Source organism: Epinephelus fuscoguttatus, linkage group LG7, assembly GCF_011397635.1.
Source record: "Epinephelus fuscoguttatus linkage group LG7, E.fuscoguttatus.final_Chr_v1".
Lineage (NCBI taxonomy): Eukaryota > Metazoa > Chordata > Actinopteri > Perciformes > Serranidae > Epinephelus > Epinephelus fuscoguttatus.
Window position 1 is genome coordinate 35468289 of NC_064758.1, and position 25959 is coordinate 35494247.

The 25959-nt window shown below is 42.1% G+C and overlaps 1 protein-coding gene across 4 annotated transcripts; it reads right to left on the reverse strand.

The window, feature by feature from the left end:
- Nucleotides 1-370: 370 nt before the first annotated feature.
- On the reverse strand, nucleotides 371-25754 carry kdm5c (lysine (K)-specific demethylase 5C). Of its 4 annotated transcripts, none has more exons than XM_049580527.1 (29): nucleotides 25402-25754; nucleotides 23511-23658; nucleotides 22285-22362; nucleotides 22055-22177; nucleotides 21772-21942; nucleotides 21437-21571; nucleotides 18759-18815; nucleotides 14605-14728; nucleotides 12523-12803; nucleotides 12259-12417; nucleotides 12017-12136; nucleotides 11748-11906; nucleotides 10816-10997; nucleotides 10506-10668; nucleotides 10293-10412; nucleotides 10007-10201; nucleotides 9642-9823; nucleotides 8391-8515; nucleotides 8159-8306; nucleotides 7995-8085; nucleotides 7482-7864; nucleotides 7214-7352; nucleotides 6900-7079; nucleotides 5376-5504; nucleotides 4515-5258; nucleotides 4295-4337; nucleotides 3999-4198; nucleotides 2748-2936; nucleotides 371-1498 (listed from the first exon to the last, which is right to left on the reverse strand). In XM_049580527.1, exons 2-29 carry the CDS (start codon nucleotides 23652-23654, stop codon nucleotides 1490-1492), a joined length of 4773 nt encoding a protein of 1590 aa, XP_049436484.1. In that variant the 5' UTR covers nucleotides 23655-23658; nucleotides 25402-25754; the 3' UTR covers nucleotides 371-1489. The 4 variants fall into 4 exon arrangements, with proteins under 4 accessions (XP_049436484.1, XP_049436485.1, XP_049436486.1 ...); XM_049580528.1 differs by lacking the exon at nucleotides 25402-25754 and adding an exon at nucleotides 24964-25376; XM_049580529.1 differs by lacking the exon at nucleotides 25402-25754 and adding an exon at nucleotides 24959-25376.
- Between the last annotated feature and the right edge of the window lie 205 nt (nucleotides 25755-25959).

Sequence of the window (25959 nt, forward strand, 5' to 3'; positions counted from 1 at the left end):
AAGTCTTAAGTCTGAGGAAGAGCCATGGGCTTGAAACATCTCTTTGCATTAAAATCCTTCTGCTGCACGGTGTGCAGACTTATTTGTTTTCTACTTTGCCAGACGTATCTTCAGTCCAGCACCCACTCCATTAGACGCTGGGATGTGCGTGTCCTTTGTGCTGTTTTTGAAGACCTGAACACTAGCTTTATTCACAGAGCCTTCACTCTCTGCTAAACAGCCTCATTCTGCATTAAAAAGTACTTGGTATTATTAACAAAATGTGCGACTTCCTCATGGGTTGTTAGTTCACTGAATGATAGATAAGGGGTGAGAAATAAAGAGTCAACGTATCCTAAACAATTCTAAACCTTTATTTTTCTAACAAGAGTGAAAAGAAACAAAGGCAACATTAAAATGAAAAGTTTATACACAAACTCACGACAACTGTGTGCCTGCAATATCAATAATAATAATATTAATAATAATAATAATAATAATAGTATCTGAACCCAAGAAACAAAAAAAACTGTGACAAAGTGAGTTACAGTGAAGTTACCTTAATTTGAGAGAGAGAGAGAGAGAGAGAGAGAGAGAGAGAGAGAGAGAGAGAGAGAGAAGAAGGAGGGGGGGAGAAAAGAGGTAAAATTGAAAGGAATAAAATACGGAGTCAAAAAGATGGGCGCTTTAAAAAAAAAAAAAAAAAAAAAAGGCATAAGGGGAGGGAGGAGAAAGACAAAGCCAAGAGGTACAGATATCCATTTTGGGAAAGTAGCACCAAAAACATTAATGCCTGTTTTTAACACTTCCCAAAATTTACTCAGTTTATTCAAAATGCATGTCCCCTCAAAAACAGCATCAAACACAAGATTCAATACAACTAAAAAAAATTACAAGTGTAACCACGGTGCTGTTGTCTAAGATCAGCCGTCAAAACCTTCTGCTGTACCTCAGATTCAGGAATCATGCCCAAACACAACGGCCTAAATAAACCCCCCCATAGCTTATCCAACTTCATCGAGTGGGCTCAACTGACTTGAAACTGCAACTGCCCGTGCTGAGACAGGCTTCGGTTGAACTAACGATTTAATACAGTTGGGATAACGTAGCATACTGACTGACCTCAGAAACAACTAGACCAAAGACACTCCTACTGCGGCGAGTCCCACATCGGTCCAACACAGTCTTTATATGTTCACATGAAGAGAGGGGTCCAGGGGAGGTGGAGAATAACGTTTGGGTAAGACAGTGAGTTTGAAAAAAACAACAAAAAAAACCTCATGACGGGAGAGATATGGCTGAGTCTAGCATGAGCAGGAGTGTAGAAGAAGAGTCATTGCTCTGTTAGTGTCTGAATGTGTGAACGAGGGATGAGAAGGGATGTGGGGTACGGGGGGCTGGGGATGTCCTGCATCTTTCGAAAACTTGACACTGTCTTCTGGCACAGAATGCTCTGTCCCTTCAATTCCTCCAACTTATCTGTGAAAACAGAGCTCCAGCGTCGACTGTATCACAAAATCTGTCAGAGAAAAAAGGAAGAAATGTTAATCTCAAACACAGCGTAAGTCAGTTAAACTTTATTGACCAATAGTTGCATTGAAAATACAATTTTCAGGAAATTAAATTAATTAAAACTTCAATTAATAATCCAGGTTTATTGCTTTTATCACTGAACTTCACCAGCGTTTATTTGGGACAGTTGTCTATATGGGACAGAGAGGGACACAGTGTTGCGTCGCTCATTTCTCGACACCCAGGGATCACAGCACCCAGCATACCAGCACAAAACCTCTGTTAAATGTTTAATTCTTTTTATCGGAGGACTCTTACGGACTCAAGGAATATAAATAATTCAGGAATGAGCACATATTCGGACTTAATGACTGCTTCACAAGATAGGGTGGCTTCTTTTTAATCTTTCGTTTCCCACGTTGATAAATCTGAAATAATTACATAATATGATTGAACTGTGGAGACTCTAACCGAGCTAACGATGTGTAGCATCTCCATATTGACAAAAAGTTTAAACATGTAAATTTGTATGAGCTGGGGATGCACAATAATATCGACCAACATGCTCATCATTTTGATACATCATCGGTATCAGACAATATTGGCTTTAAAATGAACTATCAGAGTTGGACTGCACAGGATGGGTGTTTCTGACTGCGATCAAAGTACTTTGTATCATATGGTATGGACCTGTCCTAAGATTGAGACCTCCTGGGATAATTTTACGCAATCCCTGAGAAAAATACTGGCTACACTGTTCATTGTGACCCAGCATTGTGTCTTTTGAGTTACACTGTTAAAAGAGACTGTTGTTGGGCTATCACAATAAGAGTATGCATGTGTAATATGATGTTAATTCCACTACAGAAGAGACATATTGATTGCTAAAATTAGGTTGGGGAAAAAAGTAGATTTATCATTATCTGTATTGCCCAAATGAGTTGATGCATATTGGCATATTGGATATCAGCAAAAAATCCAATATCATGCATCCCTAGTATGAGCAATCCAAACAGCTACCTAATTTTAGTTCAAGTGGGTAGCTGCATCCCAGTGGGCTTTAAGAGGTTTTATACATCCAAAAGATCTATAAAAATGAACTGCTTAACAGCATCAATGCCAACAAGACCCTGCATCTAACTGAGGCTTGCGTTTATTCCTCAAAATGTGTAGCAACTCTTGGCTTGTAAAATGGACTCAGTGTATAATTGGGGCTTGCTTTAGTTGAAGTTTTACAGAAGGCGAAAGATAACTACCTCTGGATAAGTCTGGGCAGGTAACTGAGGGGAGGGGCTGTGGCTGAGGGGACAGGTTTTCTTTGACTCCGAGACCTCCAGTGACCTTTCTCTTGCCCCTTCCCCGCTGCCACCTCTGTGGCTCTTCCTCTTCCTTTTGGAGTCCTTGGCTCGTCCACGACTGGTTCGCCTCTGCTCTTCAAGCTCAATCTGAGAGAGGGCGACGACAAGAATATGAGAGGAAGCAGCTCACAATAGAGAGACCTTACTAAAAATGTAACAAGGCAACAAACACAGCAAAACACTGTCCTTTATCCTCCTTTAAAACGTGCTAGATACATCCTGTCAGTCTCCTATTTTATAGCTGCTGCAATGCTAAAGCTAAAAGGGATCTACTGAACAAACACAGTAGTTTCAGTAGCAGTGTTTCTAAAATGAGGGTACGCTTACCCCTGGGGGTACTCTAAAGTACTCCCGGGGGTACTTGAGATTTTATTTGAGTATTAACCTAAAAAATATCAGTCATGCATAATTCCTAAAATAATCATATCATTAAAATATAAGTGCAGCTTCTTGCATCAGTGCGACTACAATGCCGACTTAGTGTAACTGCATAAAGACAAAACATGAATTAAGTGATGAGATTTTAAACATTTATAATGCAGCACTTCACTGTTTTTCAACTACAAGGTTATTATTCAGATACAGTGCTGTATTATACCTCTTTATATAGGCTACTTTTTTATTTTATTTCTACCGAGAAATACAGCAGTGCACCAGCAAAGGCGGAGAAGAAGACAAAGAGGAAGAGGAGGAAGAAGAAGAAGAACTCTGAATTTTCAACACAACCTCCAAGAAGGAGATGAAGACGAAGATGAAGATGAAGAAGCAGAAGGAGCAGAACCACAGGGAGAAGAATAAAAAGAAGGAGGAGAGGAAGGAGAAGACAACACAGAAGATGACGACGACGAAGATGCAGAAGCAGAAGGAGCAGAACCAGAGGGAGAAGAAGAAAAAAGAGGAGGAGAGGAAGAACAAGAAGACAACATAGAAGACGACAACACAGGAGAAGAAGCAGAAAAAGACGCAGAAGAAAAAGATGAAACAGCAGAAGATGCAAGAGGAGCGTGCATGGCACTGCAACATGCTTTTTTGTAAGTTGGCCCTTGTTCGTTTGTACTAATGAAGTTTTGGATATAAAATTACAGTGTTAAATTTACTGTTACATGTCTTATGTCTGCTTTTACAGAGGTCAGAGTTTGTTGTAATGACCTGTATGAGTGTGCGCAGTGTTTCTCTTGGTGGAACAGAAGCAGCTTGCAGGACTTTGTGGATGATGAGTGTCTGGTCCAAAGACACCTCAAGCAGATCTCCTTCCAGCTGCAGCTCCTCCAGCTGAACCCGGGTGGCTGGTAAAAGCTCCACCACGTCGCCTTTTAGCGAAGGCAGCAGGGGCAGCAGAGACCCCACACCTGAGAAGTGAGAAGAAGAGTGAGGACTGGAGTCCGAGTGACATATTGCATGACTCAGCTTTTGATGGTTACTTTGAAATCAATGCTCCATCTTACCTGTAACATTTGGCTTCTTGCTGATGCCATTTTCACATCCAGCCTGTAGGCAAACAATCATGGTATGAGATAGGGAGGCTGGATAAAGCGTGATAAAGTCTCAAGTAGCAATTAAATGATTACATCATCAATTATTATTCAACTGATGGAAGATAAAATAAAATCTTATGAGTCAGTTGCAGAGTTTAATGTTAAAATATAGTCGGAATGAGGTGTTAACCTGAGTGCCGTTTCTTTCCTTGGTGTTCTTCTTCGGTGAATTCTCATCTGTCAGATCGATGACTCCCTCCTCTCCTTCAGAGTCTGATAAAACAATCACCGAGCTCCCTTCTGTCTCCTTTTCCGTGACTTCCTCTTTCTCTGTTTCACGATGGAGAGTCTCATTGAGTTCTTGCAGCCTCTGAAGCGCCTGCTGCAGCTCTGGTGTCTCCAGCGCCTCCTTGGCTCGGCCCTGCCAGTTGATGGCCCTCTCTGTCAGACACTGCAGCGCTTCTCCTTCAGGCAGACGCACTGGCAGCCTCTGCAAGGCAACCAGTAATGCCAGGATCGTCTCCAGGCGTGGGCGCCGTGACCGCTGGCACCGCGGACACAAGAAGCGCGAGTCCCAGTTCCACCAGCAGAGGGGGTTCACTGGTGGTCCAGAGGTGGGGAGCAGGGAGGGAAAAGGGACACAGCCACCGTGGAACCAGTCCTTACACAGATGACAGCGGAGTTGAGGGGCACGAGGCTGACCACCGCACACACACACTGTCTGAGGAGCGGTGGTGTAGTTACTGTTACCGTTCTCTTTTACAGAGTTCTCTGAGAGGCTGGATTTGTCCGTCTCCATGGTTTCATCCCATCTCCCGTTCTCTTTGTCCTCCTTGCAACTTGCAGCGTTAAGTCCTGATTTACACATATTCAGTTTCTGTAACCTCAGTAGTGCCTCCTTCTCCTGGTGCTCCCCTTCTTTGAAAGCCATCACCTAGAGACAAGGCATACGAGTGAAGTCCACATACAGAAGTCATATTTATCTAAAAAAGACAGCACTAAATCTAAGGGACAGATTTAAAAGAAACACTGACAGCCTCACAATACTCACAATAGCTGCGGGGTCCCTCAGGTCCTGAGCAGAGAGGCCCAGAGTGTTGGTATCAGAATCATCTAAAGGCTCATCCAACTCCTCCGTCTCATCTCGCCTCTCTCTCCTTTTTGCACACGGACATAATACCTGCAGGGCAACACTGGAGTTTAACACATGCTCTCATAGAGGCTGCCTTGCTGCTACAATTATCTTATCTTCTTCATAGAAATTACGTTTTTTTTTTTAAAGTGCAATGTTAAAGTGGCAATCTCAAAGATTATTGAGAGAGATTGAGATTGTTGATTTGGCGACACCTGAAGTTATTGGTGGTGACAGCAAATGTGATTTAATACTACAGGTCAAAGAGGTCTGGGGACAGCAAAACAAACTATTGTTGTTAAGATAAACAACTCAGGCAATCTCTGGCCTTTTTCCATCATTCTGTGAGCAACCGGAATTATACACTACTCACAGCATGAGTCTGCCGACATCAGGCCACAGTGAAAGTGACAGGAGTTGGTTAGCTCGTTAAGTTGGAGGTGTGCAGCCTGTCACCTGCAGCTCTTATAGGAACAGCTCACCTAAGCTGCTCATTCTTGTTCCATTACTGCCTGCAATACTTGAAACTGATCCTCTGTCAAATAATGCCGAAAATGACGGTGATTTTGTTTGGTGGATGCATTTTTGATGAACAATTACAGTAAATATTGAGCTCACTGAAAACACAGTGCATTTTAGCTTGTGTTTTGACAGTAAAATGCTTTTAATGTGAAGCTGCAGCAGTAGGGAATGTTCTCAGCAGTAACTTATTACAATTCTTTTTCCATGAATGTCACCTTTGACACCAAGTTCATAATACTGCAAATATATAAATATTGCAACACTTTAATCGCCATAGGTTCAATCACCTTTGTTAGGGCTCAACAATAAGGCTTGCCTAGTTGCCCATGGAAAGTATAATGCAACGCCGGGCTAGTAAATCCAGCAACTTACTTGCCTGTTTAGGCATTTGGTAAAAAGAGAATTGAACACATTATTTTTCCTGAGCTGATAATGCAAGTAGCTAAGCAGTGAGTCATCATGCTTCCTTCTCATCTCCATTGAGAGATGCACATGCACAGAACCTATCAGTCACTCAAGAGAAAATGGCGGCAAGTAAAGACAAAGTTTATGAGCTGAAGCACAAGCAAGCATTTCAATTATCCTAGAAACACGAGCATAGTTGGGTGGGGTAGAGGATGTGGGCAAAACTGCAACTATATATTGCACAGTTTCTTGCAACTTTATGAGCAGCTTAGATAAAACAGGGTTGTTATTAATTTCAGATAACTTCAGTCTTTCTTGTTAGTCAATAACCTAATGAATAAGGGTGAGTAAAAACTGACTTGGGGCAGTAGTTCTGATTGGCAAGTGGACCAAAAAAAAAAAAAAAAAACATGTTCGTGTTGCCTCACTCTGTGATAGTGACTCAACATTTATTTGAGTGAAAATCTCTTCAATTATTACTTTATTGTCATTTTCTATTTCCCTCAAGTTGCCCACCTCTAGCAGGCTGTGCTGACTGCTCTTCTTCAGGAAGGTCTTGCTGGCTTTGTCCCTCCAGGAGTGAGCGCTGGCTACCTGCAGCTCCAGCTGTCTCAGCTCTTCCATGAAGACTGGCAAGTCCCTTCCAATCGCCACCAGACCCTCCAGGTCATCCAGACATGGGTAATGCTCCCCGTTCTACACCAAAGAACAGAATTAATACGAATGTAACAATATGAGGTACAGCATATTTTGCACATACTTTCAGATTTCCATTTTTTATTCTACCCTCTCTTAAAGACACCTGAGATTATTTTTTGTTTGTTTTTTACCTGGATTTCCTCTAGGTCTGTCACCCAGGCCCGTGCTCGAGTGAGACAGCCCTGTAGAGCCAGAATGTTTGGCAGCTTGACTGGAATGAGCTGGGCCTCGTTTACTATTGCCTCCAGGGTCGAGAGAGGGTGCTTTTGCCTGGAAGAACAAAACCATAACAAAGAAATATTGACGTCATTGCAACGGGATAAACTAGTTGCAAAAGATGTCACTCCTATGGCAGGTGAAACATGGAGAGAGATTTATGGTGTGACCTGTGTGCCTTACCTTTGTTCTAGACAGATCTGTGCTTTCTCCTCCCAGCGTTCCGCAATTGTGAGCAGCTCCTGAAGCTCTGCCATGGCCGTCTCCACAGACACACTCTGGGGAACGTTGCAGCCGGCTTCCATCAGATTCCTCAGCACATCCAGCATCACCTCCTGCCTCTCCCCTCCTTCTGTGCCCAGGGTGCGCCTCACCTCTGCCAGCCAGTGGCCCTGCTCCTTCAGGCCTTTCAGTAAATCACACTCTGGCACCACAACGAGCAGATCGGCCCCCTGCTCCAACAAAGTCTGCAACTGCTCAGGTGGTGGAGAGTCCCTCCTCCAGTCCCTGTCATTGGCAAGTACTTGAGCTCGGCTCTGGAATTCCTCCACTGTCCGCAGAATCTCCTGAAAAATCAAAAGGTACAGAGGTTATCCGTCAGTGCATTAAATAAGTATACAGTACATTTAATCAATTTTGGGAGGATAAAACCTGACAAAATGTGAGGAGTGTACTCAGCGGGACATAACGTCTCACCTGTACTTCCTCCAACTGGCTCATCACACACGGCAGGTTTTGCATCGTCTCCACCAAGGATTTCAGCTCTGCCAACATCATCTTACTTTCACTAAAAGACAGCGATATGTAAGCGCATGTACCTTACCAGTTAGCATAAATGTTAAGTATGTGTTTCATCTTACCTGGTCTTTGAGGTTCTGAGGAGTTCAGTACTCTGCTGCTGGCAGCGTTCTATGTCTTTAAGAACAGTGTTGAGTTTCCGCAGGAGTTCATTGTCAGGAAACTTTTTATCCGCTGCTTCCATCTTCAGTGTCTCCAGGTCTTCTATTCCTGCAATTCAGTAAACACTTGGTCTTTCCACTTTCTTTTAGGATCATAACTTTCTGTTACGATACATTTATGTGGATTTCCCACCTATCTTGTTTCCTTCCTCCTGCTCAAGTGCTTCTTTCACTCTGTTGGCCCAGGAATCAAAGGACTCAGACCGAACCTTTAATCGGTGTAACATGGCTAACAGCTCATCCAGAGTATATCTGTATCTGCAAAGTGGAAAAAATGGAGCTCAAATTAGAAAGAAAATAACATTGACAATGTTTACATGCACAAAATGTTCTGGTTTTTACTCTTATTCTGACAAAGACAATATTCCTACTAAGATGTTAACATGTCAAATCAAAATGATTATTCCACTAACACTCCCATTTACATGCAGCCATGCATACTCTGATTAACCTTCCCTAACATGTTGTTTATCACGTTGAAATGTGTAAAAGTGAAACAGCTGAGGCCGCTTGTACCATTCTGCTGCTCTGCATCAAAACAGGACTTTTTTTTTTAAAAAAAGTCTTCCACTGGAGGTAGTCTTGTTGGACCATGCGACCACAGCCTCCCTCTTTCATTCCTTCAACTACCTTCTTCAAAAGGTCGGCGTTGAAATATTTCCTTATATCCAAAATCTGTTAATAGCCAAGTCTTTCTGAATGTTTACAAGTAGGTGTGTCTCTTCTTCCAACCAGAAATATGAGCTCCTCTTTTGGGTGTGCATCGCTACCTCTGCCACTGTTGGCTAGCTGATTAGTGTACAGCACATTTATGGAAATGCAAAGAGCCAACAATAAACTGGCAGCAGGCCGTGTGTCGGAATCTGCGGTAATAACCCCAATTGAGACACATTTTCCGAATGCATTGTATTCATGTCCAGAACGTGTTTCTAAAACCTGAATAATATCAGCATATCACACGTCTTAATGGAAACTGCTTCTTTTGGAATGAGGCCTCAGGGTGTGTGTCTGTATAGTGTTTTTCTCTGGCAGAAAAGCACTGGCAGGATGCTAGGAAGTGCTTCAACCAAGCACTGAGCGTTTTTTTGATGAAGCGTTGTGTGTGGGTTTGGTTTCCAAGACTACAATATCTGGACATTAATGTAAGCTAGGTAGTTAATGTAATACAGTGTTAACACAGGGCTGACTTCACAGCTAACAACGCATACATGGATAAAAGCTTAACACTCACCAGCAACATTTAGAACAATAGTAAACTATTAGTGTGCATGTAAACATAGTCATTATCTTTTAAAATACTTTTTCCACTTAGTATACCATGGCTAACTGCACACAACACACACACACACACACACACGCCCACTGCTACACAACAGATAAATACCTGAGGTAGAGTTTTTCAGTGGGGCAGTTGCACAGATCCTGAGTGTGATAGAGACACACAAGACGTTCGGGGCAGTTTGAGCAGGCCAGGGCAGAAAGGAAGCATGTGGTCTTACATTTGTCACACTGTCTCTCGTCGTCAGGCAGCAGCTCAAAAGCCTCGCGCTCGGCTTCAGTAATGCCCTGCAGGTACAATTAACAGATTTGATTAGACAGATTTCCCATATTCTCATGAGAGCATTACATTATGAGACACACTGTGCATGGTACTAAAATAAACTGTTCTTCACTTACACATTTCAAGTGCATACGTGGATAGATAAATATAAAAACAAACTATCTCTCGGGTGTATTTCTGTGTCTCACCCTTTCCATCAGACCCTTCCGCAGCTTCCTCTCCTCCTGAACAATACTAAACATTTCTCGGTGTGTAGCTGCAGCCAGGTTGAGGTCTAGTTTCTCTGGGCTGGCAGCCATTTTGCAGGTGAGCTCCTCGTGGGAAAACACACAATACCTCCTTAGACGTCGATAGTGCTCAATACAGGAACGGCCGGCAGGCAGCTGAGAGGGAGAGAGCAGAGTGATGTTGATTATGCAGTGCTGTGAATGATTAGAAATGACAACCTGAGATAGACGGTGTAAACAGACGTACCCAGTCTGCAGTGCAGAAGTTTACAGCTTCAGCAAAGTTATATCCCTGATTGAAGCCACTATGGTAGGCTCTGGGGAAGGTGATGACGAACTCACCAGCACACTGGTTGGTACGTACAACCTGCCAATCAGACACACAAAGACGTCACTATGAGAAAACTTCTTTAACAAAACATAGTTCTGCTGTGTACAGGTGTGTTTATGTGAGACTGACCGGTACGCCGTGAGACATGAGGATATTGGGGTTCATGATGGTGACCAGCTGGTGCAGGAGGTCAGGCTGAAACTCAAACAGCTCCGGCGTCAGCTTCTTCATCACCTCCTCAAGTCTTTCAGCTGCCACAGAGGGAACACCATACCAAGTCTTGGGTTCCCCCCTGGAGATGATTAGCGGGAAATGAAGAAAGGGAAAGTTTTAGTCTTGTATTCAAAGTACCCTTTCACATGACATCATATTCTCTACGCTAACAGCTGCACCTGTTTAACCTATGACTACAATACAATACACAGAAAGTGCTCTGTACCAGTGCAGGTAGTTGATGGAGTAGCTCCAGTGATCCTCAATGTGCCAGCAGAAAGCAGAGAACACCATGCCAACATAAAGCCAGGGCACCTTCATCCCAGAGATGTCTCCATTAATGTGGCACAGGAGTGACTGTTCCAACACGGGCATCACGTTCAAGTTCCAGCCACTGCGGGCGTATTCCTGAGCAACAAAGGAAACAGCGGGTACTGAACACAAGCACTGGACTGTGATTATGAGAAGGTTTGGAAAATAACCAGACTACTTTTTTGAGAACATTATAAACACTGTTTTACAGAGTAATCCATAGTTGTGCCGTAAGGGCCCACGTTCATTTTAAACCACTAGATTTAAGCAATTCTGATTTTAATTCTACTTATCGATAGGGTTGTAACGGTATTTTCACACACCTGCAAAACTGCAAAGAATTTACACTGATACTCTTTAGTAATTGGGGATAGCTACTAATAGCTACCAGGACAACATAAGCTGTCCTCTTTCTGTTGTGGTTGTGCAATGTTTGACACTCTCCCTCTGTGCCATAATTATAATCATGGTGAGTGCAGCTTATTTTTGCATTTCATACATATCATTTTAGAATATTCCTTCTATACTTTTTTTCATGTACTACTCTACACGTCTTTGCAAATTGCCCTCAGGGAACAAAAAGTGTTTTGAATTGTAAATGGAGCCTTCATTTTCCAGGGAGATTGTACCCGCTGGCAGACAGAACTGCACAGTGAAAGCGAGGCTGATAGGGAACCAATCTTAACGCAAATGGTGTCATTATTCTGTAGCCATTACATTGTGCAATCTACATGTACTTCATACTTCTAGTGGAGTTCAACTTTTACTGGAGTAGTTTTCAAAATGTTATCAAGCAGGATGCAAAATAACGACCGGGGTTAAAAAAGAAAACAACAATGCACATACCTCCTCTTCCTTTGTGAGCTTCCTCTTGCCATTGTTCATCGGGAAGCCGCTGCCAAACTCTTTGGAGTGTATGTCCGCTCCGTACTCAACAGTCACGTCTTCCTCGATGCTACTGACTAACCTCCAGAACTCTCTCTCCACAAGCTCAGTGGGAACCATCTACACCGACAACAACACACAGGCTAGAGATTAGTATCTCGCATAACCACCAGTCGGAGCAGAGTCGTGCTTCATAATGAATAGGTGATGTCTTGTGTGGGCGTGCATACATGGACAGGCATGTTGAAGTAATCTGCTTTGAAGGCATCCGCCATTTCCCCAAAACTCTGCAGCGTGTACTCTCGTGTAGCTTGTTCAAAGCCAAATGCTTCTGCAGGTTTCTTGCACTCCTAAAAAAAAGTTAGACATGGAGAGATTCAAAAGAGAGGTATGTCTTGTGGGTTCAAAGAAACACAACAAACCATGCCATGAGTGTTACAGACACCAACAGGAGCTTTAAAATTTTACTTACCTCTGCCACACACTTAGGGCATCGCCAATTGCATTTGGGAGGATCAGTGAGTGGGGGTATTAAACAGTAGGAGTGGTAGTTATCATCACAGCCATCACACAGCAAGAGTTTCTCGTCGTCATCTCCCCGACCACACATCCGACACACAAAAGAATCCACCTTTGAAAGAGTGGCATTCATATTAGAATGAGCATAGATCATTGCGTTTACATGCCTGTATCATCACTCTGACTACCACCTGGGTGCATCCTTTGCTCTACTTACACATTGTGGATTGCTGAGGTTGCGTCTAAGCCTCATGGTCATTTTAGAAAAAGGACCATCTGAATCTTCTTCCTCCTCTTTTTTCCCTTTTCCGCCCTCTTCCTCTGGCTCTTCTTTCTTTACTTCTGTCTTAACTGTGATGGTCGGAGGAGGCGGTTGGGGGCTGGATGTACTCCCGTCACTCTGCCTCTCCTGAGGCTCCAGTGGCTCTGCTTTGACTGAGGTATCACCAGGAGCAGGAGACGTGCTGTCCTTGATGGTAACAGTCTGAGGCAGCTCGTCTAAAAAGAAAAGCAAAGAGTGTTCAGAATCAGAGGTAGCCTCTTATCACTTTTCTGTGCAAGGTGCCAAGTTGGCAGCTCGACTGTATGCACACCAAAAACAAGCTTTTTACTGCCAATGATTTATAGAACTGAGCCAATAATTGAGGACATGTCTTTTTCTCAAGTTATTGCTTTATTTGCATCAAAAACATTTGTTATCATGCAGTGTTGCAACCAAATTTCAAGGTTTATCAAGGTTAATGTTACCAGATTTATGCAAAATTCAGAGCATATCTATAGTCCATTTTATAGTAAACCAAACAATGGCAGCATCATGCCACCCCAGTGTGTAATTTCAGATAGCCTGCTGGTGTTCTGGAGGCCAAAAAAGGCTTGACAGGCCTGACAGGTAACACAGCAGCATTGGCCTCTAGTGTGAGAAATAACACAAGTGTCAAGTGTAAGACAGCACATTCTGAAAAATAACAATGGCATAACATGGCAAAAACAATCATTTACTGACCCCGGTGAGTGTCAGTTAATGTTGTCTTCTGCTCAGAGGGTAAGGCACTCTTAGGTCTCATTGTCTCCACAATTGAAGGGACATTTTTGTTTGCTGTTCTTTTTCTTTGAGTTAGCTGCTAATTGCTACATGCTGTCACACTTACATCACACTGGTCTCATCCTCCTGCCTCACACTTTTGAAACAGAAACAGATTCTGAGACCTAGCCAGAATGGCAGGGTGGACTAGTGATTCAACATTCCTGCCTTGAAAAGGTGGTGTTAAAGGCACATGGTCTTCAAAATGGAGGTGGCTGAGCAGGCTGCTAGCAGCTAACTGTGCTAACAACGCGAATAGTCATAGTAAGGGCAACAGTGATGGCAGAGCTGATATTGTTCACATGGGAGAGGGACTGGAGGGTGGGCGTTATGCTTCCACAACAACGCTGTCCCACCACCACTGGCTGGGATGGTGTTACCAGCTGTTGCCACAGTATGATCGCAGAGTGGTGGTTATCAGGTAGCCAGGAAACCTTTTTACACAGACACAGCTCTGTAGGGCTGCTATGAGGTCCCTTCATTCCGCTGCCTTTAAACTGTGATTTTAGAATGGATGCTGGCATCGCGAAAGCAAATAGAGGCATGTTGGGCTTGACAGGTAACACAACAGTGCTAGCCTCTAGTGAGACATATAACCTAGGCATCAACAGTCATTTACCATCCCTGGTAAATGACAGTTGATCTTGCTCTCTCCTCGGAGGGTAAGGAGCTGTTGGAGCCCGCTGTCCCGGTAATTTGCATACATTTCCGGCCGCTATTCTTTTTCTATAAGTAAGCTGCTAGCTGCTTTTTAAATCTCTAGCAGTGGGTCGCACAGTTAACATGTTGTCAAAACGTCACACCCTTCCCATCGCTGCCACCATTTTTGCTTCAGCTGCTGGCTTAAAGACGAAACAACTCTGTTGCCCCATTTTGCGATTGTGCCTATTGAAAAAAAAAAAAAAAAAAAGTAGAGGTGGAATAACAGCGTAAAATTCACGCTCTGAAAAGCTACTGTAAAGGGGCTAGTAGGACACACTCACAGTGAATCAAATGCACTAACACTGGCTGCCACAACAAAGAGCAGATAAACTTGGATTACAAGAGGGGGTGTCGCTTCATTCTCTGCTCACGACTTTATTATTCCACTAAATCTTTACATTGCAAACAGTAATTTGCTGCTATATTAATGCTCTGAATGTTGCATACAGTGTCTTTACAGACTTTAATGTTGAACTGTTTGTGTCTGAGAAGATGTGTTGAGTTCATGGCACCTACCTTTCTTTCTGATGCCTTTGTCCCTTGCCACCAGCCCAAGTCCCATCATCTTAGGCCCCGCACCATAGATTTGTAGCTTCTTCAGTTCGGGGTTCTTCTCTATGTCTTCCTCTGTGGGTTCAGGCTGTGGATGAAAGTGAATTTTTGTTTATGAAGGAATAAAAAGACAACATTCACTCTCCTAAGCACACAGAGCCAAGCAAGGGTTGAGGCCAAATGCAGTACAAACAGTTAAAACATGAGAGCATAGCAATGCCATCACAAGAAGGGATTATGCTCGGTTAATAAAGGCAGGAAAGGTTAGTCTAGACCACAGTGAAAGCTTTAACGTTAAGACCCACCACCAGAACACACAATTACCAGCAGTTGCAACCATACAGTTAGGGGGAAGTATCATTTAGATGTAGTTAATTATGAGTCTGATTTTTATCAAACCCTTCATTGATATTTTAAGTATATTTCAAAAATATTTAAGTAATTCAGTTCGTAAGTAGTAAGTAATTTTGAAATTATGTTAAGTGAAAAGGTAAAATGAAGAAAAGCATACACATCTTGCTATGTACAAGTTGAAGATCAACTTTTTAATGTGTTTTTTTTGCTCGAGTTGAATGTGTTAACATAAGCTGAATTGGGGAAATTATGACCACTGAGCAGAGCCGTAAAAGTAGCTGTAGTCTAGACATTATTTCTATTACAAAATATCTCTGTCTTCCCCACTGTTCTCAACTAGTTTGCTTTTCCAGTTAGCAGCTTTTTCCCCCCTTTCGTGCTTCCAGCGTCCCTGGCTGCTCTCACAGCAGACAGGAGAGGCTGCCCTGCTGTCACTTTCCCACAGAAACACAAATTTCTAATATCACATGTTCTGGTCAGGGTTGTTTTCTGTTAAGTTTTAATAAACCCAAAAGACTGTGCAGTATTGAGGTTACATCATAGTTGACTTTTGCTGTGTCCAGCAGTATGAGGAATATTGAAAAGACACTGGTTTTTGTTTTTTAATATGGTCTTGATTTGACTTGCCCTCTATTTGAACTCGGTCTCACAACTGCTCTGACTTGAAATTTACTGACACAATTTAACTTTTGACTTCAGCTCTGACACTGCTGCATTCTTATACCGTGATTAGGGATTATCATCACATGCCATCATCACATTTCCTCTTCTCACTTACTGGAGGTATAATCTATCGGTTCTCATAGCAACAGGGCATATTTTACAGTTAACTGCAATGAACCGTGTTTTCTTGCAGCAGGAAGCTTTTGGATGTGTGGAGACATCAGGTGAAACACTTTATTAAGTGATCTGCTCTTTAAACATGTGTTTGCTTGTTTTTGTAAACACTGGTCAAATAAAAAATGTGTCAGACTTCATGGTGCTTTGTCATTTTAGACTTCTTCCCTGCATTTAATTACTTCTGAGCAACACTTTTGGGCGCTAGTTCCAGTCTGCCATATGATTGCAAACAGTACACACAAGTCATGTGTTATCAGCAGTGTAGACAGAAACACAGATGGTCTTAACGTCACTTTCAGTATACAGATCTAAAAAGCACATAAAAGCAGGACATAAAAAGATCCCAGTTCCTGTATTTTTAGAACAAACTCCAACTCAGAACTTCTTTTCTAAATATCCATTTCAAGCCCTAATCTCGAAGAGGCTCAGCTAAAACGATAATCATATAAACCCTTTTTCTTCTCACGTGTGCAAAGACGTCGAAGTCTTTGTGCAGTCAGAATGCAACCTGTGTTACTAAATCAAGAAATTAATGTATGCATGTCATTACAATATTGTTAGTGCCATTCACGGCACAAAAACTGGATGCTTCTATCTTTTCTCCAACCCACTTAAGATACAACCACATCCACTTCTGCATGATGAAAACAGGCTGGCAGACGTCAAGGCACTATGATTAGCTGCCAACCTTTTGCTCGTCATTGCCATCGAAGAAGATTGCTACTAGCTAGCTAAAGCACCAATGGATGTACCTCGCAGTCTCTCTTCCTCTCCCCACCACTCAAAGACTACAAGGCCGGAAAGTTTGCTGAACCGGCAGGGAGTTGCGGGGGGGCAGTTTGCGCCGACTGAATTCAAGTTAAGACAGCTTCTGAAGGTCCGTCTCTGCAAAATATGACAGCTACAGTAGCTTAAAAATATGTGTTGTTAGAGAGAAACTTTGATATTTTCAGCCACCTCTGGGTCATTGCAGTGTGCATACATGAATGTAATGCGTAATGCTTTTGACGGCAGATGAGCAGGGAGTCCTGGTAGTTGGCATCACAGCATGGAAGGAACCTTAACACCAGGAGGTACCCACTCAATTGCTGGCAAAAGTGCAGTGGACCTCCACTGGTGGATGGGCAAGGCGCTCCAGGCAGTGGCAGCAGGGGAAAGCCAAACACCTTTTAGCTGTCCACACTGCACTGACAGAGCTAGTTGAAAATCAGCAATGCTTCCCTTTTATGTCTGTAGTAACTCAAATTCAGCCAGCGACAGATTAACACGGAGGAGGCATACACATGTATACAAGATACATAGATTCATAAAGGAGGTACGGGAGCGTTAAAATCCATCTTCCAATCTTTTGCTTCGAAGGAGAGGGGTTAAAGCTCCTCATTGTTTTTTCCAAAGAGCGGTGTTCAAAGCCACGGATGACTTAAGCTGTGCCCTTTCACAGGGTGCCCAGCTATAAGACATCTTTTAGCTGCTATAGGGAGAAGTTTGCACTCAGGGCTCTCTACCCAAACCACAATCTTTTTCCTAACCTGGTCAAAAAAGAGTTTTCAGAGCAGAGACCTCTGAAGGCTAACCTCTCCAATGTGCCTCTGAGCCAGCACCCGGCTTGCTGCATGCCACAGCAGTAGGCTCGCAGCCAATCATTAATTCAGGTCTTGGCAACTGGCAGCCTGTTTTTGTCAGTGGAAGTAGGCATCGTTTCATCTTAAGTTGGTGGGGAAAACAATAGACGCAAACTGGAAAGATACAATACCAAAAGGATGCCATTTGAGACTTTTATTCAATAAAGAGGATAATTTAGAAGCACATTTTTTGTGTCTTTGCTGCCTGTGTGCAGGTGAACTCCCTTCAGCCATGCAGATAATAATTTCAGCCTCCCATACATTGCTTTATATTGTCAAACATAAGAAACTAAACTTTGTTGATCAAAGGACTTGCCTCAAACAAAGCAGGTCAGCAGTGCTTGATGGTGGGGGGCAAAAGAACAAGCAAACCTATCACTCAACTCCGTGTTCAAAAATGTAATTGTTTTTTAAATGCTTCAGTGCTTAAAGAAACCAATATTTCACCGTCCATGGTGCTCTGTAAGTGAAACCCAATTAAATCAAAACCTACTAGGTTCTTCTGTGTGAGTGCACTCAAAAGAGAACGCATGCATCCACGCTGTTAGCTGCTGTAGTGAGAAGACAGCAAGGCAAAACAGCAGAAGGCACACAGACAGCCCAGCAACAAAGCATTTTTAAGCCAAGTGCAACCACAGAGAAAGAGCATGAGTGAAAGAGAGAAAGCTAGAGAGCGCATCAGCCCAACAGCCAGACTACAAAAGTGTGTTTGGCTATTGGGGATAAAGTGAAAGTTTCTTCAAAAGCCCACAGTGATATATGTAGCCAGTTGGAATATCTGAAATATAAGTTCTTAGCACAGGGATCCAAACTTGCATAAATTCATTCATTTAAGATCATACACTAAGTTCCTGATGAGATTTTTTTTCCCTCCCCAGTCTGTAATATAATGCTTAAAAACACACTGACGAGGCATGAAAACACCCTTGTCCAACACGGGATTACATGGTCTAATTCTTAATAACAGTCAACATGTTCACAAAGAACAAACAAAAGGAACCAGCCAGGGAAATCTTCCTCTTTGTTTTCACTGTCTGGTCTACAAATGGAAGATAATGGTGATTTAATAACTTGCACCAACTACTCCTAAAATGCCCATAGTGCTTTTTATAGCTTTTTAATGTCTGCTACTGTCATGTGACCCTATTATGGGTTGAGGAGTATGATTGCATGTTAATGAAAATGTTTTAGTTGTTAGTTTAAATAATAAACAAAACATCTAGAGGTGGTCTAGGAAAAGAGGGAGGAAGAGAGCGGGGGGGGGGGGGCGGAGAATGAGCTCATATGCTCAAGAGGCAGTACCGCAGAGATGAGTTGAGAGCCAGTGGTGAGAGGATGGGGGGCCAGATCCTCTGGACCCTGCAAGGGGAGACAATAACAGCAACAATAAACTAAGACAAGAGGAAAAAAGGAGATGAAGTAGGAAGGGAGAGATCCTGGAAAGAACAGAGCCACTAGTTCCCACTGGGACACATTATGGGACCAGGGTGACGTCTGATACAGGACCTATAACGGTCCAACAGGAGATGTTGTGCATCTAGATGCTAAATTCTCTTTCCAATTCAACATTTGGTTTTGTTTGGAGAAGATTTCATCATTTAAGGTATGTTTGGATCAGTTTGCAGATGGATAGATCACAATGATGCAAGTCCATCGTGGATAATTTTAGTTTGTGTTTAGACAACCATATTTCTGTTATCTCAGCCCTGCCCCTTACAAGATGCTGCCAACAACTGACAGGTGATTCAAGTGTCCCACCAACATGATTTATTCTGAATGGGGCGGCTTTGGCAACAAACAGAAATGCAGTTGGGAAGATATTTGGATTTAGGGATGTGACGTTTGCTGACAAGTTTGTTGCCATGCCCAATACTTGTAGTTAGCTAGTAGTAAATAATAAACAAATTATCTACTGGTTCTTCAATTGGAAACTTTTGTGAGCTAAACTACATGGCTATAAAATGCAAAAATATGCTCAACTGTTTATACAGAAAATATCCAACCTCAACATACTGTCCTGTGGGTTTGGCCAGTATCGAGGCATTATGGTATACTGGGGAATTTGCTGAAGGTACAGCTTTTGAATATGGTCAAAATACAGATGCTCCTCTTTTACTGGTAGGGAGATGCTGTATTGAGGTGATGTAGTGCACAGCACACACCACCAGAGGTCAGTCTCTATTTGTGGAACAGACAGCTGAGATGACGGGATAACATTACAGGACTAGTAAAAAGAAAAATGCCTCTGTCCTTTACTGGGAGTATGACAATATATGACTCCACATTGAGACAACTTCATCAAACTACAGAGGAGTTTGATGGCTACATGATTTTATTCAACACATATCACCGTACACCCCACTGATGTGTCGTATTGGCCGCAGCAAAGTGTCATCCTGTCCTTCAGCAAGAGGGGCGCTTATTTTCTTTCTATTCATTATTCTATGGGCACAGACTTGACATACATGCTGCATGACTTCTATCACCAATAGCTCAGCTTTTATGCAAATACTGTCATACATTGTATACCTTGTGGAAACGTCAGGACATCGCCATGGCCTACTGCCCTGTATGAGCTGTTCAACTGATGACAACATAAAATGACGCAATGCCAAGTACACTGGATTTAACAGCCCTAAGAAGTCTTAGTACTGCATCGATCATCTGATAACAACGTGAGACATCTTTCTTTTAAATAATCTGCATCAAACTTAGTTTTGTTCATGTTCTTTAGCACATAAACTATGCAAAATAAAAGATGTTTCTAGCACAATAAATGAAAAAACTAAAATCCACTGGTGAGCATTGCATACCCAAAGTATGATGAGTAGGACATTAACAATAACCTGGGATAGGGGAGGGGGATTAGGGTGAAAATGAAGCTTAGTTTAGGTTGCATGTAACAAGCATGAGATAACAGAATGTTGGCTGGTCCAGAAGTTGCACTGTGTACTGGCAAAATGAATGTTTTAAAAAAAAAAAGGTTGTGTAACAATGTGTGGCTTATGAAATAAACAGCTGTCTACCAGTGAGATGGAAGGAAGAAACAAAGCAGAAAACAAAATGAGCCATGGAGCAGAGAGCAAAAACAGCAGAGTTAAGCACAGTAGCCTGGCAGGATGGAGAGTAAGCAAGCTGGGATGCGCTCTGAGTGCACTGTCACATCTTCCAGACACTTTAGTGCTTTACTGTAACTGATGCACAGGGGCACATGGATAAGCACAGAAAAAGTTAATAACGTGACAGCATGGAACAAGCTAGAAGTCTGTCAACCAACAAACACTTGACTGGACTGTTGGTGTTACTTTCTGTTTGCCTGTAATGATGGAAGCTCTGTCATTATTCATTTGGCTGCAGTAGATAGTTAAGTATTTGACCGTAATAAATCTTTACGATGTCAACAGCCTACTACATTTGCCCTTCAATCCTGATCATCAAATGGCAAGCATCTATTGTACACTGAGGTTTAAAGTCCTGAAACACTTTACAACATAAAAACACATCATAGTTTGCACATTGATCAGTGGAACTGTCATGTATGTCAAGATGAAACTGTGATTAGAAGTCTGTAATTACTACCACAACAAATACAGATAAAATCATTAGTGGCAAGGATTTCGATATGCGGTTTCAGTCCGATGGGAAACCATTACTGATAGAACAATCATAGGTCAGGACAGCATGAATACCTGGTACTTAAATCCATTTTCAGGTTGAAATCCACACCTTTAATACAGTGGCACTGCTGAAACAAATTCCTCTTTGACACATCAGTTGAAACCAATGCAGTTTTTGTGGTCATGAAAAGCAGCTGCAGCTGGAGCAGCAGCTCCAACTGATTTTCAGGCTGCAAGGTGCATATGGAAATGTGATCCAGAAAGTACATTCAAGTGACCCAAGTGCAGTTCTGTATAGGGTTACTGGTCACAGATGTATGCAAATTTATTGAATGACAAGTAAGGACAGATACTCTCACTCACATCAGGCTGGCAGCGGTTCGCTCTGCGTCCGTAATTGCTCATTTTGGATGGCTGCACAGACTGTCGCAGGGGGATCGAGTGGGGTTTGTACTCTTTATCCACATCCTCCCCATCATAGTGTTTTGGCTTGCAAGGCTAGAAATAATGTAAAAAGAGATTTGACATGAAAACATGTACATATACAGATGATCTACTAAAGCAAGCCTTTTGATTCTAACCAAAAAAAACTGTAAAATGCATCATATAGTGACTAGGCTACTCTCCGCAGATGGGCTCTGTTAACTCATCACCCTTGGTAACACAAAAAGGAGAGGCGAGAATCTGTAGAGTGATACCGGCATGTTGGCACCAGACTGGAACATTTCAAAGGGGTACACGATCCTCTCATAGTGTGAGCGCAGCAGAGAGCCGATGTTCTTGCCTGGAGGGTAGCCAAGCCTCTGAGCCACACGGGCCCAGCGCCTCTCCTTACAGACCATCTCAAAACCTCCTTCATCTGTCACAATCTGGAACAGAAAAACAGTGTTTTTGACAGGTTTAGAGAATCATATAAATAAAAAGTAATAACGACTTTAAAAAAGGCACTTTCTGAGTACAAACAATTAAATTAATATTTACCTTTGACAGGCTGAAAAGATCAAGGATGCGCCTTTCAATATGTGGGATTTTCAAGGAGGACGCCTGGATCTCCCAAAACCTGGCGATGCGGTCCAAATAATTAAGCTTCACTCTGGTCTCCGCCTATAATGAGATGCATGAGAGTAATCATGGTGGTGTTTACTGTGGCCAGTTCCATCAACAACTTCAATTATCTGTCAACAACATAGAACAACCGAAGAGGAACTTACCTCCAACTCATTAAGCCTCTGGATACGGGGTGTGAAGCGGAAGGTATCCAGCTCCACTGAAAACGGTGGCTGCCAATCCTGTTTGGGAGGAAAGACTTAAACTTGTTGGCCTGTGTGCTAAAACAACTTGTGCAGGTTCCTGCTTCAATGCTGACCTTAATATTCAAGGAGCTTACTAAAATCAACAACTTAACATGGACACTGGAGATTAATGAGATAGTGAGCTTACTTTGGTCTTAAGCCTGGTTTAACTCTGGCATTCAGGCTCAGAAACTTGGCCCAGGGATAACCAAGGTCGCCAACTTAAGAGCAGGTGATGTTCACATCATTAACAAGTAAAGGCCTGCCTTCTCACCAACCAGTTCTGAAGAAACTATATTTCCCTCAAAAAACACTGCACTGTCAGCAATGTGATGTGTATTTAAAAGAACTACTACAACATACATATATAACTGTATGATTGTGTCCACCAAGCCCTAAAGTTGAGCAGTGATAAGGCTTTAATTACTGCACTTAAACCATTAGCAGTATTAATCCAATAATCTGCCCTACCATGTGCTGCAAAAACTGCTATACTTTTGTGAAAAAATAAAATAATTTATTCTGTTATGTAATTCTTGTACTAATGTAATGCATCTAAATTTGTTAGATATAATAGCTAATTACAGTTTTCATGACAGTAAAAATGTAATTATGGAAGATAAATAAAACTTGTTTTGGTGGAGTGTGTGTACAGAAAATCACTTTTTATGGGGTAATACTGTCTTTATAACTCATGTAAATATGTTACATATTTAACACTGCTAAATCATTATTTTAGCCTGTACAACAAGACAAACATCCATGGGATTCAGTAATTTGCTCTCATATTAAATACGCTGCTCCTTTTTTTGTTGATGTTGCACATAATCGAATGGCACATGTTCAGAGGAGAACCACTTGATAACTGAATTTGTCTTTCTGGTTACACAGGATCACAGGGATTATGTTTTGTGAAACCTACTAATTTAAAAATAGCCTTACAAAGCAAAATAAGAAAAAAGATTAATGTAATTCAGGTCACAAGAACTGACAGAGCCTGTTGGGTGATTGTTAAAACCAGACTAACAGTGTGTCCATGAGCCTTTGACTTAGCAAGTCTAAATAAATACTTTAAACCCAGCACATGTTGCATGTTGCGTATAGAAACACTCTTCAACAAAATCCAAGATTAAATCAATATTTACTGGTGGCGGCCGAATTTTGCAGATTCCAGACTTCTCTGCAATTGGACGTATCTTGGCGATGTAGCCAAGGGGGTCCTGGAACTCCTCCCATGACGGCTCAAATACTGGACACTCCGGAGGAGGTACAAACTCTTCCCCTTCCATTGCCCTGTCAATGGGAAAATCGACAAGGAATAATGAGTTAATGAATTCACTAATGGGCAGGGAAACATCAATACAGCATCAATCAATATGTATGCAAGTGTTGTTTTTAATTTGAAGAGAACAAATTATAACCTTGCATACTTTTAACAGACAATACAAAAGCCTTGATTTTTATATTTTGCTTTAATAATCTACATTTTTGACCTCCAGATTATTGGGAATGTTTAGAGTGCCATAAGGACACAAAGGCATGTGAGACTGATACTTTTGACATGTATGTTCACCGTGTTCAGAAAAGATAATTATTTAACACACGTATCTCAGCAAATATTCCCACTGACAGTAAACTGGAACAAATTTTACAAAGGCAAAGTAAAAGTGACATGTTATCTTCATTCAATGATGAAAACATTATCATGCATGCGAGAAAAAAAAAAGCATATTCAGTTTATACAAAAGGTCACTGCATTTGTTTACTCTTGCTCAGACTACTTCCTGGTCTAGCACAGCGATGTAATACTGTCAGCTTTAAATATATGTCAGTTACTTCCTCTGCATGTTTCATAGTCTAGTATTCCCCCTAACTTTACAAAATGCTCAATAACAAGAGACATGGATAACCCCACGATTAAGGATTGGGGTTTTTTTTTTTGTCCTCAAAGTGGTCCTTATTTAAACCCCCTCCCCCAACTTCAGACACAACAAAACAAATGCCATGCTCTGTTGAATCAACAGGGCCCAATGTGGGAAAGGGCAAAAGCTTTAAGTGATGCTTTATCAGTGGCAGAACAGAGCAACAATCAAATGTTTTGAATGCAGAAGTGATGGCAACATTTCTGTGAGCAGTTGAGCAATAACTTTCATGTGAACAGCTTCATGTAATATGTTTGCACAAGAGTCTACATAGAAAAGTATTGAATTTCGTCCTGGGAGATTCCTTATAAAATCAAATACATAAAATAAACAACACATACTGATTCTGGGACTTCAGTGACAAGTGTCCCATCTGTCTGAGTCCTCAAAGGCCTCCAGACAAACAATGGCGTGGAGGCCATGAACCCTCAGGTACAGAAGGCCATAAAGGCATCCCCACTCGCAAGTGGGCTGGGCTACATTAATTAATACGCTTTTGAGAGACAATTGACAACAAAAACACTATCACATGATTGCAGGAGCCATGCTGTGGCATTTAAATGTCGATGTACAGCCAGTTAGCATTACTCATTAACACATATAACTGTTAGCTGGCAACTGTTAGCTAACTACGAGCTACTAAACTTGGGAGAACTGACGTTAAAACTAACCTTACCTTCCGGCGACAGCCACAACCAAAGAATTAAGGAAAAGAAAATGTCCCCAATTAAATTACTGATAGTGTGTTAGCTAGGTGCCATTCATTAATCTTCTTCGGTCAATCATGAAGTCTATTTGTGTCCATTGTTCAGCCATCAGAGGAGATAACGCCGTTTCCAGCTAACGTTAGCATCGAGGCCTCAACATTTTCTCAGCCCTGTCCCATCGCCTCCCACGGTTTTAGGTTACTAGCATTAGTTAGCTAACGTTGCCTGGGTGGCTGAGGGAAAGTCAACAGTATGACCGCAAACACGCTAACTATATCAAATCGACGCCAACCACCTAGTTAACGTTACTCATATATCGTTACATGTATTTGCAAGAAGAAATGACCCATGCTGTTATTTGTTGACCCATATATGGTACACTGACTCGCAGCATTCACGGAACTGACCCGAAGACACCTCGATGTCCCGGGGTATGATAGGGCTGGTGGCCGTTCTCCTTCCTCTGTTGTTGTGATGACTGGTGGTTAGCTAACGTTGGCCAGCTGTGCTCGGTCCAGTTGGCTAGCTACCGCTGCTAGCAAAGTTGACCGATTTTCAGCCTCAGTTCTCCATAAACGCCGCTCTGTCAAACACACGGGCTCGAAACATGGATGGCGACGGTTCTTTTAATGGTAAGCGAGAGTCTCAAACTTTGTCAATTAAGTCGTTATCAATCATTTTCCGACCAACATCATCACTCTCTTCAAGCCATCCTATCTTTCTTGACGAGACGCCATCTTAGTTTTTTTCTCACGACCGAAGCACAACCCCATATCTTCACACCACGTACCGCACGTTTACTCCCTGAAAGTAGTGCCCACGTACGCCACCTCCAGTCCTGTAATTACAACATAAATCAGGCAAATGAAATCAGCCATGACACAGTGTAAAATGGTCTCTCTGGAAATATTTTTCAACCAATCAACTTAATTTATTTTAAAAGAAATTTGTTTGTAATCTGTTGT

Coding starts and splice junctions, on each gene's coding strand:
- kdm5c (XM_049580527.1), bottom strand. CDS start 23,654: ATGGAAGGGGAAGAGTTTGTACCTCCTCCGGAGTGTCCAGTATTTGAG. Junction 12,137..12,258: donor GCCCTAAGTGTGTGGCAGAG/GTAAGTAAAATT, acceptor ACTTTTTTTTAG/GAGTGCAAGAAACCTGCAGA. Junction 10,413..10,505: donor TCATGTCTCACGGCGTACCG/GTCAGTCTCACA, acceptor TCTGATTGGCAG/GTTGTACGTACCAACCAGTG.